Source organism: Peromyscus leucopus, chromosome 14 (assembly GCF_004664715.2).
Source record: "Peromyscus leucopus breed LL Stock chromosome 14, UCI_PerLeu_2.1, whole genome shotgun sequence".
In the NCBI taxonomy this organism is placed as follows: Eukaryota; Metazoa; Chordata; class Mammalia; order Rodentia; family Cricetidae; genus Peromyscus; species Peromyscus leucopus.
The window spans coordinates 40999011-41016867 of NC_051075.1; the positions used below are offsets into that span (position 1 = coordinate 40999011).

The window sequence follows — 17857 nt, forward strand, 5'->3', positions numbered from 1 at the left end:
AGTGGTTTATTATAATGTTTACACTGGATTTGTGTTTTCAGATTTCAACTGGAAATTGTCCTGTGATTCTGTCAGTCAGTCCCAGAAAGTGAAATACATATAGAAAAAAATGCCATAGGTAGCAGTATGCTATCTCAGTGTACAAGAACCATTGGTTAGGGCATGTTAAACTATTTTAAAATTACTAAAGGCGACAGATATAATATCTTATTTAGATAGGTCTAAGACGCTTGGTTAAATCAGTGAACATGTATGTCTATTTTTTAGTTTGCAGGATACCAGTAAAATTCCATAAAATAGGTCTAAAAAGCTTCTGGTAAACAAGCACTTTAATTTTCATTTCTGCAACTCATGGTGTTCTATGTGAAATTACCCCTGGTTTTCTGACTAGTTCTGAAAATGACTGTATATCATTTCATAGGGAAAAAAACTAATAATGATGACTCCAAGGAGTTTTCTTGCAAACATAAGTATTAAAGAGATTTTAAACCTTTGTTCATTCTGAGGAAATAAATGCATAGAAACGTCTTACTGTAAATATGATTCTAGCAATTTCCCAAAGCCAATAAAACAAGTAAACGGTCAGCTAATGAAAAATTCAGTTGGTGCAATTAAGTACCTAATGTAGATCCACGAGTCAGCTTCAACGCTGCTAGGAAAGCCTCCAGGAGAATCATGCAGGCCCAGGTCCTTTCACTCAAGTCACCGTGCACTCATGTCTTGAACAAGGCCAACTTTAAGACATTTCCCAACCCACAGCTCCTTCCTCTGTTTAGAACAGTTTTCTTGAGAATGTAGCACTCCCTAGACTTCTTGGGTTTTTTTTAAGACATGATGCCATGTAGCCCAGACTGGCCTCTGACGCACTCTGTAATCCAGGTTATTCTTAAACTCCTGATCTCCTGGCTCAGCTTCCCAAGAGCTGGGATTGTAGGTGTGAACCATTGTACCTGATGCCGTTCATCTATTTCAATCTATAATGTATCCTAAGAAACTTTACAATGGCAGAGAGGCTGAAGGGAATTTCCATTGAAAAGAAGTACAGATAGTGGCCATCCTTGTCTTTTTCTAGACTTCAGTGAGATTGTTTCAAGCTTTTCTGCATTTAGGATGATATTGACTGTGGGTTTCTTATATACAGTTTTTATTATGTTGAGGTATGTTCACTCTAGTCCTATTCTTTCTAGAACTTTGATCATGAATATATGTTGGATTTTGTCAAAGACTTTTTCAGCATCTATTGAAATGATCATGTAACTTTTGTCTTTAAGTCCATTTATGTGGTTTATTACGTTTATTGACTTGAGTGTTGAACCATTCCTCCATCTCCAGGATAAAGCCAACTTAGTCATAGCAGATAACCTTTTTGCTGTATGTCAGTGTTCAGTTTGCAGGTATTTTTACTGAGCACTTTTGGATCTGTGTTCATTGGGGATACTGGACTGTGTTTTCCTTTTGTTGTGGTCATCTTCTGGTTTCGGTATTAAGAGTGATGCAGCTAGAAGGAATTTGGGAGTGTGTCTTCTCTTTCTGCTTTTTGAATAGTTTAGGAAGGACTAGCTATAGATCGTTGGATTTTCCTGTGACGCCATCTGATCCTGGACTGTTTTAGTTGAAAGCTTTTTGTTACTGTTTCAATCTCCTCGTGTGTTATGGGTCGATATAATTATTGATTGCTTCTTGATTTAATTTTTGTGGTTTGTCTGATAGTAGAAATTTATTCAGGTTTTCCAACTTAACAAAATACACGTTTTTAAAATATTCCCTCATAATATTCTGAATTTCCTTGCTGTCTGTTATACTGTCTCCACTTTCATTTCTGGTTCTGTTCATTTGGGTCCTGCCTTCCTTTTTTTGGTTAGTTGGGCCAAGAGCCTGTCATTCTTGTTTATCTCCTTGAAGAACCAGCGCTTAGACTCATTGGTTCTTTGTATTATTTTGTTTCTCTTTCATTGACTTCAGCTCTGATTTTTATTATTTCTTGGTGTCTAGTGGGTTTGGGTTTCATTTGCCCTTGTGTTTCCAAATGTTTGAATTGCACCATTAGTCATTCATTTGTGTTCTTTCTGATTTTTTAATATAGACACACTATAAATTTCCCTAACAGGACTGCTTTCAGTGTGTCCCAGGGGCTTTGGTTTGTTGCATTTCCATTTTAATTTGTTCTAGGAAAATTTTTCTCTTGATTTCTTTTTGACTCATTCATCATTCAGTAATGAATAGTTTAATCTCCCTGAGTTTATGTACTTACTAGAGATTTGTTTGCTGTTAATTTTTTTGTTGTGTTATGGGTTAGATAGGATACCAGACATTATTTGAATTTTTCTGAATTTGTAAAGATTTGTTTGTGCCCCAGGATGTGGTCTGTTTTAGAGAAACTTCTGTGGGCCTCTGAGTAGAATGCCAATTCTTATGTCTCTGGGTGGATATTCTATAATCTATTAAGTCCATTTAGTATATGATGTCACTTAATTCTGATGTTTCGCTGTTTACTTTTTGCTCAGATAACTTGTCTATTAGAGAAAGTAGGGTATTCAAATCACCTACTATTAATGGATTTATGTTCATCTGCATTTTCAATTCCACTAGTACACTTTTTATGAAATTGTGTGTACCAGAGTTTGGTAAATACATGTTTAGGATAGTAATGTCTTCTTGGCTAATTGTTCTCTTTATTAGGATAAAGTATCCTTGTATATCTCCTGAGAAATGTTAATCTGAAATACATTTGATTAGCAATGCATGCTTGCTGTCCGGTACCATTTGGTTGAGTGCGGTACTTTTTTCCATCCTTACACTCAAAGTTGGAGCCTGTCGTTAAAGCTGTAATTCCTGTAGACAGCAGATAGATGGAGTCTGTTTCTTAATGCATTCAGCCAGCCTGTGTCTTTTGATTGGAGAATTGAGACTGTTAATATTTAAAGTTATTACTAAAAGGTTTGTTCTGATTACAGTTATTATGTTGTTGAGTTTTGGTGGTGGCTTTTGTGTTCTCAGTGGTACTTTGTGTTTCAGTAATTATAGTTTTATTTTTCCTTCTACAGCCTCTTGGCAATGTTCATTCCTCTTTTCAGCCCAAAATATCACCTCCTGTATTTTCTTTAGGTATGATCTGTTGGGTGTAAACTTTTTTTTAGGCTGTTTATATCATAGAAAGCTTTTCTTTCTCCTTCAAATATGGAATATAGTATTTCTGGGTGCATTAGTCTAAGTTGGCTGTCATGGCCTTTAGGACTTGGAATACGTTTCTCCAGGCTCTTCTGGCTCTCAAAGTTTCCAGTGATCAACCAGCTGTTATTCTGATGGAGTTTCCTTCACATGTGACTTGTGGTTTTTCCCTGGCAGCTTCAACATTCTTCTTGGTCCTATATGTTTAGTATTTTAGCTCTGGTAATGCGGCAGGGAGTCTCTTTTCTGGTCTTGTCTATCCGGTGTTCTATGTGGGTATGTCTGTCCTTACTCTGAGGGACCTTTTCTCCTGTGGAGGATGTGCTCGGTGTCATTACCCTCGTCTTTGCCGGGACATAGAAGCTTTGGTCTTTTCGGGGTGTCCCACGTCTCCTCTGTGGTCCTTCCCTGTGTTTTTACAATTCTTTGCATGTTCTTTCCTGTTTTGTTTAGATCCTCTGCTTTTTCTCTGAATCCTAGGATTCTGTCTTCTGCTTGATCCATTCTCTTTGTAAGGAGTTCTTTCCCTTGAGTTTCTAGTTGTGTAAGTAGGGTTTTCAATTCCGTTTCATTTCAGCTTGAATCCTCTTTGCTGTTTTTATTTCTTTATTGATTTTCATTTTCAAATTCTGTACTGTCTTCCTGATTTCCATCAGCCTTACACTTGTAATTTTGGGGGCATCCTTCAGGTGTTTGTACTGTTTAAGTTCTTTGAGCTGTTTCTTGGTGTCTTCTTTAAGCCCCTTGAATTCTTCTCTGTCTGTCTGTCTTTCCTCCTCCTTCTTCTTCTCCTTTTTCTCCTCCTCCTGCTCCTCCTCCTCCTCCTCTTCTTCCTCTTCTCTTAAGCTCTATAAACCAGGCCTGCCTCTGTCTCCCTAGTGATGGGATTAAAGGTGTGTGCCACCACCGCCTGGCACTGAGGTAATTCTCATTGGTGAGCATTTTTGTAGTACTGATGGATTCAGATGAGGTGATTTTTCATACTGTTTGTATTTTTCGATGACATATGGGCATGTGGCGTTCTTCTATTAGATCTGTGTCTGTTAGGGAAAAAGCAGGTTAGGGTAAAACATAGGATGTACAGGCCAGTTTGGACCTAAACATTGAATATGGCTTAGGTAGACTAAAATCAGATGGACACAGAGGGATGGCCTGGTGTGCAGATGTGTGTCCTGACCTAAGCCCGGAGTTTGGTGGTAGATTTAGGAGATAGGGAGGGTGCATGGAGGGTAGAATCAGGTAGACTCACCTGGCCGGACCCTGTCAAAGGATATGCAGGATCTGGCTGAGCAGGGAGGTTGGAGGGACTGGTAGGTTGTGGGCAGGCAGGGAAGGCCCTGGTGGAAGCCTAGAGTTTGGGAGTGGTGCAGGCGGAGGTGTTGAGCTGGGGCACTGGTTTGGGACTGGGACTGAATGGAAGCGGGGGATTGGGAAGGGGACACAGAAGGGAAGATCAGGCAGACTCACCCAGCTAGACCATGGTAAAGAATGTGGAGGATCTAGCTGGGCACAAGAGTTCGGTAACGTGTCATTCAAAAATAGCATTCGAGGAAATAGCAGTTTTTATATTTTTTAACCTTTTAGAGTAATGAAATAAAGAATCTACATTTTAAACTACAAGACACCTATAATATATTAAAGCACATTCTGTAAAATCAAAAATTTTAAATTCATGATTTGAATGGTGTCCTAGTTCGCTTTCTGTAGCTGTGATAAAGACCATGACCAAAAGTAGTTTGGAAAGGAAGTTTATTTCATCTCCCAGATCGCAACCCATCATAAAGGGAAATAAAGCAGAAGCCCAGTGCAGAAACCTGGAGGCAGGATTTGAAACAGATGCCATGGAGAAGGGAACTGCTTACTAGTCTGTTCACCATGGCTCACACAGCTTGCTTTTTTCTAGAACCCAGGACCACCTGCCTGGGCATGGCACCACCCACAGTGGACTGAGCCCTCCCACATCAAGAAAATGCCCCCACAAACCTGCCTGCAGTCTGATCGGATGGAGACATGTTTCTTGGTGGAAGTTCCTCTTCCCAGATGACTCTTGCTTGTGTCAAGTTGACAAAAAGAATTTAACCAGCCCAGATGGAAAAGTCATATGGAACTTATTAGAGGGTGCTTTAAAAATGATATTATAGTAACATGTGCGTAGTTTCAAGGCATTGCCAGAAAAAATGTAATCTGGAAACAAAATAGAACACAAAAGTAATGGTATAATTTTTAAAATAAGAGGAAAATATTTTCTTTACACGTGAAAATTTTGTTTCAAATGATATTTAACTAATTAAGTGGCTAGTCTGTTTACACACCCTGCTCCTTCCTGCAAAGCTGCATTTGGGCCACTGCTTACGTTAGCACATCATAACTGATAATAGGCAGAGACTTCTCTTTCCCCAAGTGATACTGTGGTTTTACTCTTGGAAGAGTGCAAGTTTTGAGTGTGTAAGTATTATAGCCGTGCCTGCATCAGACGGCACCATTTACACTTGCTGTGCATTACGCTGTGCCCCCAGACTTCCAGAAACCTTCTGTTTTTCTTAGTGTTGATGGGTAGCCTGCCCTCCATCTAGTCCATTTTGCCCCCCGCCCCAGCTTTACAGTTTCTGGTGATAATTTTTCCCTCCCCTCTTGTTTTAATCTGTCAGCTGTTAATCATGGTCATAATTTATGTCTTCATCTTTGCTAACCAAAGCCCTGATGTGGTGTTTTAAATTCTAGCTAAAAAAGGATGATCCTTTAAAAATATTTTTATTTTAATTCTTGGGAACTTTGTAGATGCATACGATGTATTTTGTTCATATTTATCCCTACTTCTCTTCCTAACTCCTTCCATATCACTCTCCTAGTTCCTACCCCTCCTAACTTTACGTCCTCTTTTTTTTTCCTTAATTAGCCCACCTATGGGTGTGGGTCCATCAGCTGAGCATGGTGTGTCTACCAGGGGCCATGACTTTTAAAACAGCCTGCAGGTGCCACCAGCTGTCATTAGCTCCTCAGGTAGGGGTAGAGCTTGTGACCCTTCTCCTCATGCACAAAGGTTGATTGGCCTTGTCCTGTGCATGCAGCCACAGCTGCCATGAGTTCACGCGCACATCAGCCTTCTGATGGCCAGAGACACTATTTTGTCCTGTGCCTCCAAGCCTCTGGTTCTTCAAATCTTTCTGCTCCTTGTTGGATGACATTCTCGGAGCTTTGTGAGGAGGGTTTATGAACAGATATCTATTTAAGACTGAACACTCCACAGACACCTCTTCTCCACACTTTGACCAGTTGTGAGTTTCTATGTTGGCCACCATCCACTGCACAAAGAAACTTCTCTGATGAGGACCAAGAGGTGTAGTGATCTATGGATATAGACATACTTATTTAAAGGGTAGTTTGATACTGTGTCTATTTAACAAAATAATAGTAGAAGGGTCACCCATGAGGCCTATGACTTCCCATGGTATAATAGTACCAGGCATGTGGTTTTTTTTTTTTTTTTTTTTTTTTTCTGTAGAGTAGGCCTTAAATCCAATCAGAAAATCGTTGTTTACCCCCATAACATTCAAGCAAATATTGTGCCCAGAGGCCTGTCTGGTCATTATTGTAGCTTTCAGGGTTCACAGTTGGGTAGGACTGTTGATTACTCCCACACCCCCTGCCCTGAGACGTGTATAATAGTACCTCTGGTATTAGGGAAGCCAACCAGCAGTGAGCAATCTTTCCAGTCAGTAATAGCTTGATTTCTTTTTTCCTTGACCAAAGTGTCTTCAACAATAAAGACTTACCATCAAGTTCTGGTAGGAAGCCAAGAGCAATGGTAAGTCTGTATTATTGAGCCCCCTTTACGAACAATTTGAGGGCAAGTATCCCACATCTGGTACTGGGTTTTTTATTTTGGTAACCCATGGCATTACCCCTATGTAGGATGATTCCAATTGTGTGTGTGTGTGTGTGTGTGTGTGTGTGTGTGTGTGTGCGCGTGTGTGTGTAATAGTAGTTTTCCATTATTTTTCAGATATATTTAGTGCTGTCCTCCCTCAACCCCTCTACTCTACTGCCCCCTCCCCCTCCCCACTTAGCTCTCTCTTCCCTTTATTTCCCTTTCATCCAAATGATGAGTGTTGAGTGAGTAGATATCTGTCTTATTACCAAGCAGCTTGCTGGAACGGGATGTATAATACTTGCATATAGTCATGCACACAAGAGAGGTAGAGAGAAAAAAGTGTTTTGTGAATTCAGAGTAGGAAAGAAGGGATTCTGCCTAGACAACCTAGAAGGGGTATAACCTGAGGAGTTGATGATTATTTCGAACACTGGAATACGGAGGGTAAGAGCAAAGGCCTGTACTACTTCTGCCGTCCAGAACTAGTGGATGCTCTTCTGTAAGTCTCTAGAGTCACTGTCTCTCCTCCTCTTGAAGAAACAGCCGCAGAAAGCTGAGCCCCACACTAGTGTTTCTCCTGCTGCTTTGGTACCCGTGAACTTCCTTCCGTGGGGTCACTCTTGTCCCCTTGGTCCTGGCCTCCCGTTGGATGAATGTCCTTACTGAAGCAGCTCTTCAATGGTGCTTTCACCTTGACTTGTATTTTTACCTTTATGTTTTTAAGCTCTGTTATATTCTGTGTTCTCTGTCTCTATTTCAGTTCATTTTCTCTCCATCTGTGATAACCTTCTGTTTCACTTGTTATTTGAGCTGCTTGGTTTTTTAAGTAAAGACTTTGTATTAATTTTTTTAAATACCTATTTTTTTCACTTTGTACTTCTGTCAGCTTTTGATGTCTATTTCTTCATCTCTTTTGACATTAAATACTCCTCTGTTTCTTTCAGATCACTCTCTGACCTGTGGTTCTGGTTGTATGTCTTGCCATTCATACTCACTATATCTTTTGTGTTTGTTTTCATTGCCACGAGTGGCAATGTTTTGTGATTTCTGTGAACCTCTTTTTAGTGGGAATCGTTTTCCACAGGCCTTGGGTATGGATATAGACATTCACCTTTGCTTCTGCCAGAATTCGGCGAGCTGCGCTGAATCGGACCCGTTGGTCCAATTCTTGGAGGTGAGGCAGCGTTGGCTGTTGTCTCACCCCTGCCCTGGGGGAGCTACAAGCTTTGTTAGGAGCTGCCTGGGGCTGCCTCTGGGCTGGTGAGTGCGTCTTTTCTATAACTGGCTTCACAGATCAGACAAGAGTGTGCAGAGAGCCAAGGCCAGTCCCAGCCTTTCCTCTGATAGGCCTGAAGCCTGGCTTCTGTCTCCCTGTGGATAGTGAATGTGGTCCATAATGGTTAGAAAGCCAGACCTCAGCTAGGAAGTTAACTGCCCATATTTTGACTTCTAGTCTAATTCTGGTACCTGAAAGATTTCTTTAAGGATTATTTTACTTGGGGACTGGAGAGGTGGCTAAAATCTTGTATTACTGTTGCAGAGGACCAGAGTTCAGTTCACTGTAACCATTAATGGTGGCTCACAACTACCTGTAACTCCAGCTCCAGGATTAATGCCCCTTTCTGGCTGGCATCTATGGGCACCGAGCTCATGTGCATACCCTCAAATACATAATTCAAAACACTTCTTAAAGATTACTTTACTCGATTGGTTGTTGTTATAGTCATTGCTGTGGGGGTCAGGGATGCTTCTCATATTTGTTCACAACTGAGTGCCTGACACTTGAACTGTGGTGTTGTTATAATAAAGTTACTCTTTAAGATTCCGAGACAGGGAGACGACGTCATGAGTAAAGGTATAGAGTGGAAGTTAGGAGGCTTTAACAGAGAATAACAGAACACTTCCTGATGGACTTTGGCTTTGCTTCAGGATAATGGAGATGATTAATTGGAAATATGTTTGGAAATGTGAATTAGAGTCGAGTATAATAGACCATAAATGGTAGGCTGAGGAATCTGGAGCTGATTCTTCCTAGAGCCTGGAGCCAATTAGTGTCTACTTATATGAGAGTCATGTAGACCTTTTTCCAGAGAAGAGTAATTTTGTAACCATGAAAAGATTGAAATGGAATGTGCATAATGTAGATCAGTTCTGACACTTAGACAGTAGTCCATGGATGATGATAAAGGCCTCCTGTGGTGCTGCACACCTGTAATCCAGCATCTGGGAAGCTGCGACAGGAGACTCATGGCCAAGGCAGCTTATAGAAGGGAGGGTTTATTTGGCTTACTTTCTATCATATATCCATATATAATCTCATTCATACATATATGTATATATGATAGTTTTATTTATAAATTAGGTAAATGATTACATAATAACTAATAATGAAGTACAACACAGTAATATTCTTTAATCAAAGAATAACCTTTCAAAATATAGTTTTCCCTCTTGAGAGCACAAGGATTATTCTCTCTGTACATTATATAAGGAAGGAAGGAAGGCTATGTCTGGCTTTATCACAGTCCTTGAAGCTTGCGACATAGTACCAGACTGCATCTGTCCCGTGTCCTGTGGCCGGTGCTTCCTTTGCACACTTCATTTCAAAGGTTAAGTTGTTACCTTGGTTACCTTCCGACTGACTGCTTCTCCTTCCTCTAGTCCACATATCGTCTCACTGTCAGCGTTGTTCTTACTTCAGATCTTGACCATCTTTGCTGTTTATGTTAGTTTTATTCTTCCGTTCTGTTTTTGAGATGTAGCCCAGGATAGCTGGGATTCACTATGCAGCCCAAGCTGGTCTATCCTGACCGATTTATTTATACGATAGAAAGTTTTATGTATCTTATGTATGGAGTTTTGTTCTGTCTACAGTTTCAAGTTGGAGACCTTATACTAACATTAGCCAAACATGTAACAACCTGTATTTTTATAAATACCTTCTGATTTTGTGAAGTATTTTCAATATTTATCAAAAATCATTTGGTCTCTTGGCTATTGTGTATATTCCTGACTTTACCCAAGTTTATTTTATAGTGCCTGTATTAATTACCTTTCTTTTGCCGTGCTAAAACACCAGGACCGAGGCAGCTTTTAGAGGTTTTATTTGGCTTATGGTTCCAGAGGGCTAAGAGTTTATCAAGGTGGGGAGGTATGGAAGCGGGTGGTTGTCGCAGCTTCCCAGATGCTGGATTGCAGCTGTGCATGCAGCACCATACTGGGCCTTTATCATCATCCATGGACTACTGCTAATCGTGCCAGAACTGACTCACAGTAGTTTACTTCAGCTGGAGTTAGAATCTATGTATTGTCGTGGCATGTGAATGGTAAATCCTAGTGTGTGGGGGGGGTATCATACGGTCTTTAATTTCATATCATACGGTCTTTAATTTCCATATCTAAGCCTCGCTGTTCAGATGCCAAACATCTGGCATACTTGCTCTCTTTGTTCCTGAGTATGTTGATATAAATGTGAGACAGCTTTACTATTTAGCTTGTTCACCTTGCATCCTGATCCAGTGGCTAGGCCATAAGGAATACTGTGATGAGTGTCCATGGACGTGGTTTCCAGTATGGTGTTTTTGTTTAGAGTTCATGAAGCCATGTGTTTTTCTAACCAACTACCTGCAGAATTATGAATAGTATCTGAATCATAGTACCTTCCCCATTTATCTTAGCTCATACAATTACCCACTCATTGTTATTCTACTGTTGTGATTAGGCTAATTTAGTTTTTAGAATGTCTTGTTTTAACAATAGTTGAGTACCCTATTGCTCAGGATTTTTTTTAAATTATGTTTTTGTGAATGTATTACATGTGTGTATGTGGACATAAGTACACCTGCATGTCCATGTAGAGGCCAGTGTCTTATCTACAGTATTATCATACACCTCCTTTGAAACAGGTCTCACATTGGCCCGGTTCACCAATTAAGCCAGGCTGCCTGGCCAGTGAGCTCCACGGATCCTCCTTTCTCGACCTTCCTAGCACAGAGGTTATAAGTATGGGCCACCACACCAGCCCTTTTATATGTGTGCCAGGTGTTGGACCAGGCCCTCAGCTTGCATAGCATGCACTTTACTGACAGAGTTCTCTCCCTGGCTCAGTAAAAATATTGTGTAGCCATGGCTAAATATTGAGGGGGGGGGCTAGTGCATGGGATTGAAATGAGGACCTTGAACATGGCAGTCAAGTGTTCTACTACCAAGTAATAGCCTAGCCCATGGGATGAAGTCCTGCTCTTCTAAGAACTCTCGGTCTTGGCATCTGAAACACAGAACTGTTGGGGGCAGATCTGTTGAATGCATGATGGCATCACACACAACCTTTAAATGGGTTCCCTGCAGCTTCGCACAGTGCAGGGAGCCTGTAGACAGGAAGATGACGAGCTCAGGAGTTTAAGGCCAGCCCTAGAAGTGGAGGAAGACTGTCTCAAAACGCAAGGCATGGGGAACGCTCACCCTGGTTTTGAAAAGCAGGTCCTACTCTCCAGATTTCACTACCTTTCTTCCTTTGAACCGGCTCCGAGTATAATTCTTCACAGGTCTAGTAATTTACCAGAGGAACAGCTAATGTGAACTCATTTCTCTTTCAGCACTGAAACTTGTAGATTATTTGGAGCTGGCTTGTCCCGGGGTTGTCATGAAGAGGCCCTGCCTGGCTGGTGCTTGTGTTTGTTGGTGCTGAGTCCCTCCAGGCGCTGCCCCCTCCTGAGGGCACTGTTTGAGAAGCACCAAAGGAGCGGACTGCCAAGTGGTTGGGGCAGGGCTTTTCAGGGACAGGACGTCGTAAGGGTGGTCTCAGAGCCGCTCTGGCCTGTGTCGGGACCTGAAGACGTGAAGTCTCTCTGAGGCCAAGTGTAAATTATACCACCTAGTGGGGAATAAAAGCTGCTAAAAATGAGAAGAATGACGGTGCTGATCGAAGTCCAGGAAAACCACAAGTCTAATGCCCAGCTCTTTTCTTCCCTAAGGTCCACTGTTCCTTTTTCTTCCTCCGTCTCCAGAGTCCACTAGTGATTTTGATGCATAGGGGCAAAGGAAGGCAACTTTAGGCAGAGCATAAATTAAAATTCAAGCTGTCCTTTGTGTAAGAATTATCTTACACATATTTTTGAAAACATGCTGTGAGGATTTATTAAGAAAGTAATGATTTTTGAAATCTGAATTTGGTCTGTTTTCAGGAAAACTAATGGTATACTACCAAAATAAGCGACCCCCCACTGGTTTCTACTTACAAGATTTATACATCATGAAAAGCAGAAACAGTATCTTGCCGTTGGCTAAATAGAGCTGTTGTGTCCAGGCCCTAATACCTGACTTCTGGAAATGAGTTTGCCGAAGATGCTTTCCTTGTTTTGTTACATAAATTATACATAAAATGATGCTGACCTCTGCCCTAGCCCCAAGAGATGCCATTTTAATGATTGCAGAAGAATAACCATGGGTGTGGAGGAAGGTGGAAAAGTAGGCAAAAACTAAATTCTTGATGTCTGGTTTCAATGTGGCAGATCCTTAAAATGCTTTGGCATACCACAACAATTAAAGGGTTTAAACAGTGAAGGAAAACACCTAGAAACAAAATCCTACAACTGAATAGTAAGAACGAACCATATTTTTAAATAGAATCAATACAGATTTCCTTGGTTCAAATATTTTGAAACACTTAACAGTAAAAGTTTTGTATAGCCCTTGAGATCAAAAAGAGCAATATAAATAGGGAGGACTCTCAAAGACCTTAGTCCCAGACATGCTTAATGTAAATGATTGGAGAAGGGAAATGTGTTTTCTTCAGTGCTACGCAAAGAAATTTTAATTGACTTATTTTGGCAGTGAGAATCATACAACCTACATAATAACTCAAATTTAACAATATTTGCTCATTGCTTTGGATTATGACTGTGTTCAAGAAGTACTATTTTCAAACACTAATTAATCATTTTAGATAAACTCTTAAAAAATGCATTTATGGCCTCAATGAGTATGAATGTTTATTACATTTTCCTTATAAAAGCTGAACTGTTTTATATACTCTTTATGGAAACAGTGCACAGTCATAAATTAGAAGATGCAACTGTTTTAGGTATTTTCCTGGCCCTGCGCTTGCCTGCCAGCGGTGCAGCTGTTTCGGGTTTCTCGGGATAACATATAAAAAGCTGTGTGCACACTGCAAGTTTATACTGGACCTGCCAAGCCAGAAATGGTGTGACTCAACTTTCCCAGAAGCAAGCCAGACCAAATGCAATGAATCAATAGTTCGCTGCACATTGGTTTTTACTGCAACCACGAAACCAATTCCATTGGTGATAGTTGTCCTCTGACTGTTGACCAGTACTGCGATGCCTGTATTCTGCTGGCTGTGGACCGATGGAACCAGAAGGCCACCTTTCTTTTGAGGATCTGAGGAGAGTAAGGTGCCATCATCTGGTCAGAATGGAGTATTTAAATTCAGTTTTCCTATGAAACTATTACTTATTTGTGTGAGTATCATTATCACTGAGTTTCCAGGGATAGGAGTCGAGTTTTCCTTTCTGAGGTAACTCACCAGTTACCTTGTTTCTTTATTGGTAGGAATCCTTTTTTGGTTTCTTGTTTGTTTGTTTTTGGGCTTTTGTGACAGGGTCTCACTTTGTACCCCTGGCCGACCTAGAACTTGCTATGTAGACCAGGCTGGCCTTCACCTCAGAGATACACTTGCCTCTGCCTCCTGAGTGCTGGGATTAAAAGTGTGCATCACCAAACCTAGCTCTATCCATCAGAATCTTAACAACTGGCATTTTATTGTGTTCTGGGAGGGCACTAAGAAAATAACTTTGTGGTCATGTGATAGATTTAATGAATTCCTCTTTAATTCCTGTGAGACCTTAGGCCCTACCTGGAATTCATCAGTGACCCTTAATGATGTTAGTTACTAAACTAGGATGCATCCTCTGAGACATATATGAAGACATAATCAGTATTTTATTTTATCCCTTCAGTTTTTCACTTACATACATTTCATAAGATACCATAGTTGTATATAATGTGTATAATTATATTACATAGAATATCCATTATTAGTATTCTATATAGCATGTATAAGTTTTGAGGATAGATGTGCAAATAACTTAGTATGCTATAAATATACTACCCACGTAGTTTAGATTGTTGCTCAATAAACATTCATTTATTTCTCCATTGACTTTCACCCTTGGCAGAAAAGCAAAGATTTGAATTAAGACCATGGTCTGTGCAATGTGAATAAATTATAGCCAATTCCAAGAGCTTGGCCGTTTCATTTGACAGGCTTCTATTTGGTCCCTTAAATTGCCATATATATTTTAACCATACAAGCTTATTAAACATAGATACAAACAAAAAACCTGACTTGTTATTATGTTAGAAATAAGAAGTTGCTCATGCATTAAGATCTCGACACACAGGAAGTTTGAATGAATGAGTAGAAAAGGTTCCAAGCTATTAAAACGTCCTGCTTCCTGATTTATTCTTCTGTCGTACCTGTAATTCTGAAAGGGGCAAAGCAGCTTTGTTTCCAGGGACATTGTGGCTTCCTACAGAGACATGAAGCAAGGCTGGAAATACTTGTTTTCCTTCAGCAGTGATGGTCATTCATTGGACTGGATTGTCTTACTTTTTAAGGCCTGTTTTGTCTATTTTTATGAACGCAGAAATTCTTCATTGGTATAAAGACTGAGACTGAAGAAACATTGTTATCCTATCTTTTGAAATCAGTTCAATTCTTCTATACCTCCTCTCAGATTTCTTGCGCATGTAATTTCTAAGTTTCTTTTCCTGCAAGGAAGGAGACAGTATGCTTCTGGGATACTGAGGTGATTTTGAACTATTGTGTGCTCTCTCCCCTGCCCCGTTTCTTCTCAGTGTTGAGGGTTTGCTTTAAAACGCGTTTGTAAAAATGTTCGTAGCATAATCATGTCATGATGTGTATTGATAAAGAGCATGCTGGAAAGGACAGCATTCATTGCTATCTAAACAGCAGCCAACAAAACGAATCCGCACTGGAAACTGTGAAACAGTGAACATTTAATATTTCATCAAAATGAGAGTTATAAACCTTCAGAGCCATCCGTAGACTTCACTGTCCTTTGTAGCTGAGTAGTAGTTAGACACTCGGTAGATACAGTTGGCATGTTTCCTTTTAAAATGTTCGTTTATAAAAGCCTGAACATTTTACTATTGGAATTTCTTTTAAAATTTGGGTCAGTTTTAGACTTGCTTTATAAAATGTCACCAACGTCTATGTTTTTCACATCCATCTACACCTTTTGTTTTCTCCTAGGTATTTAAACCACGTCCGAGCCGCCTCCCCACAGGACCTCGCTGGTGGCTACACATCCTCTCTAGCTTGTCACAGAGCACTGCAAGATGCATTCAGTGGGCTTTTCTGGCAGCCCAGATAAACCTGCACTTCCTCATTTATAAGATTTGGATCTGGGAGCCAACCCAAGGAGCTTGCAAGAAAGAGATGTGTAAAATCCCAGCCCCCAGCTGCCCAGGCTTCACCACATCTGCCTGCTGTGCTCAGATGTTTATTACAGTCCGAACCAGGCTGAGAAATGTGCTGCCTCTAGATTCCCGGAAGAGCTTTAGTTTCTACTTCTGTTTTTCAGAGAGGGGTTGAAGCATTGAACCTCATCTAACAGGAAAGGAATAAAGGATTTCCCTATGTATGGACTTGACAGACGTATAAAAATTTTTTTAAATAAAGCTTGACTTTATGGTACATTTTGTGGTTTTTCTCTTCTTATAGTGTTTTTCTGGAACATGTTTCCAAATGCCTTTTTTATTATAACATTCAGTGTTAATATTCCAAGTCTATATTTTTCCTATAAAACTTCTTCTTCTTTTTTTTTTTTTTTTTCCTAATGTCTTCTCAATAGTGGTCCAGACAAGTGGTCATATCCCCTCCTGCCAGCAGGCTGTGGCAAGTGAACTTGCCTGGGATGACGCTTCCTCGGCCTGAGAAACTCAGGGCCTGTATTGTGCAGTGCAGAGTGAGGCCACCCTAATATGGTTCCCAGCTGTGAGCCACACTCAGGATAAACCAGAGCCCGGCATTAGCCTACTTTAATGACAGATTCAAAGAAGTGAGCTAATAAAATTTAATACATCAATGGCACCTTTCACTGCCAATGTGAGCTCATTTTATGATGAGATGTTGAGACTGGAAAAGGCACCACTTAAGTGAAATTTCTCTGCATAAATTGTAGACTGATGTAGTTTTCCACCCAAATGTCAAGGGGTTTTATTGTACTCATGGTTTTGCTTAGAGTTTGGATGTGGATAGGATGGATACATGTAGCATCCCAACCTTGTGTGAGTCTATCCATAGGCCCCTGGATGAGGAACATAGTTTTTCAAGGAAATTGAAGGATTGTCTAGCAAATCTCTGTCACAACAGACGCTAATCCTATGGGTGGACAGTTAAATGAATCAAGACTTGTGGTGACGTTAGAGCATAACAGTCATCTGTAATAGTGACATCTTATTTTACTAAGTGGGGATTCGGTTCAGTGCATCTTGTGGTACCCCATTTCTTTGCTAGTGGTCACAACACTTCTCATCTTTGATAAATGAGAAAAACGAAGCCAAGATTATATAGGGAAATCAGTAAAAAGTTAGAATTAGACCACAGGTTAGTTCCTAATCCAAATCCAGTGCAGACCACTCTGCAGTGTGTACATCATATTCCTTATGTTAGGTTTTTGCTCATTGAGAATTCATGCTTTTAAATCCAATCTGATGAAAGAAGTGATATAATGAACCTATAGTTGGGCTTTGCTGTCCTTGGGTGCAGAAATTAATGTATCTAAAGGTAATGAGCTAATTAATGAACGTTTCAAAGGCTTTCAAGGTTTGTTTTGCATCTGCCTTAGAAATCCTTACTTGACGCTGTTAGGTAAATAAAATAGAAAAAGAGTGTGTTAGTCACCAATGGGAATATCCTAAATTGAATCTTGTACTTCTTCTCACCCTCCCCGTGAGTTCTTCCTAGAGGCAGAGTGTACAAGTCTCTCATCTACATAAGTGTCTGTCTGCAATACTAGTACAGAAATCGCCAATTGACAGCTTTTGCCCCACGCACTGTGCTTCATGCTTCATGTATTTTCTTTTTGTTGTTGTTGTTGTTGTTTTGGTTAGGTTTTGTGAGACAGGGTTTCTCTATGTAGCCCTGGCTGTCCTGGAACTCGCACTGTGTAGACCAGGCTGGCCTTGAACTCAGAGATTCTCCTGCCTCTGCCTCCCGAGTACTGGGATTAAAGGTGTGCGCCACCACTGCCTGGCTGTATTTTCTAATCCTTACAACAATCCTATTATCATCTCTTCTCTTTTAGCAGATAGAGATGTAAAGTAACTTGCCAGGAGCATACACCTTAAAAACTGTAGAGCCAAGAGTCAAACCCAAGTTGTAAGGCTCCGGAGGCATGCTCTAGAACAGGGGTTCTCAACCTTCCTAATGCTGTGACCCTTTAACACAGTTCCTCATGTTCCCCAACTATAAAATTATTTCATTGCTATTTCATAACTGTACTTTTGGTATTGTCATGGATTGTAATGTAAATCTTTATTTTCCAATGGTCTTAGGTGACCCCTCTGAAAGGATCATAGGACTCCCTAAAGGGGTCGTGACCCACAGGTTGAGAAGATCTGCTCTAGTGGTAACAAATTTAGAAACGTCAGCTATGCTAAAGCCTAGGCAATCACTCTTTAGGAAAACTTCAGAAGGTTTTTTTTTTCCTTTTTTTTTGGGGGGGGGTGGGGGGACGAAATTTCAAGACAGGGTTTCTCTATGTAGTTTTG

The 17857-nt window shown here is 40.4% G+C and overlaps 1 protein-coding gene across 1 annotated transcript in view; it reads left to right on the forward strand.

Annotated features, from left to right (window-relative positions):
• Positions 1 to 15779, forward strand: part of Mnat1 (MNAT1 component of CDK activating kinase) — a 188055-nt gene extending 172276 nt beyond the window's left edge. Inside the window, exon 8 of the mRNA XM_028858159.2 lies at positions 15336 to 15779. Within this exon, the coding sequence (XP_028713992.1) occupies positions 15336 to 15456 (121 nt within the window). The 3' untranslated portion in view covers positions 15457 to 15779. The remainder of the gene's footprint in view (positions 1 to 15335) is intronic.
• The last annotated feature ends 2078 nt before the right edge of the window (positions 15780 to 17857 follow it).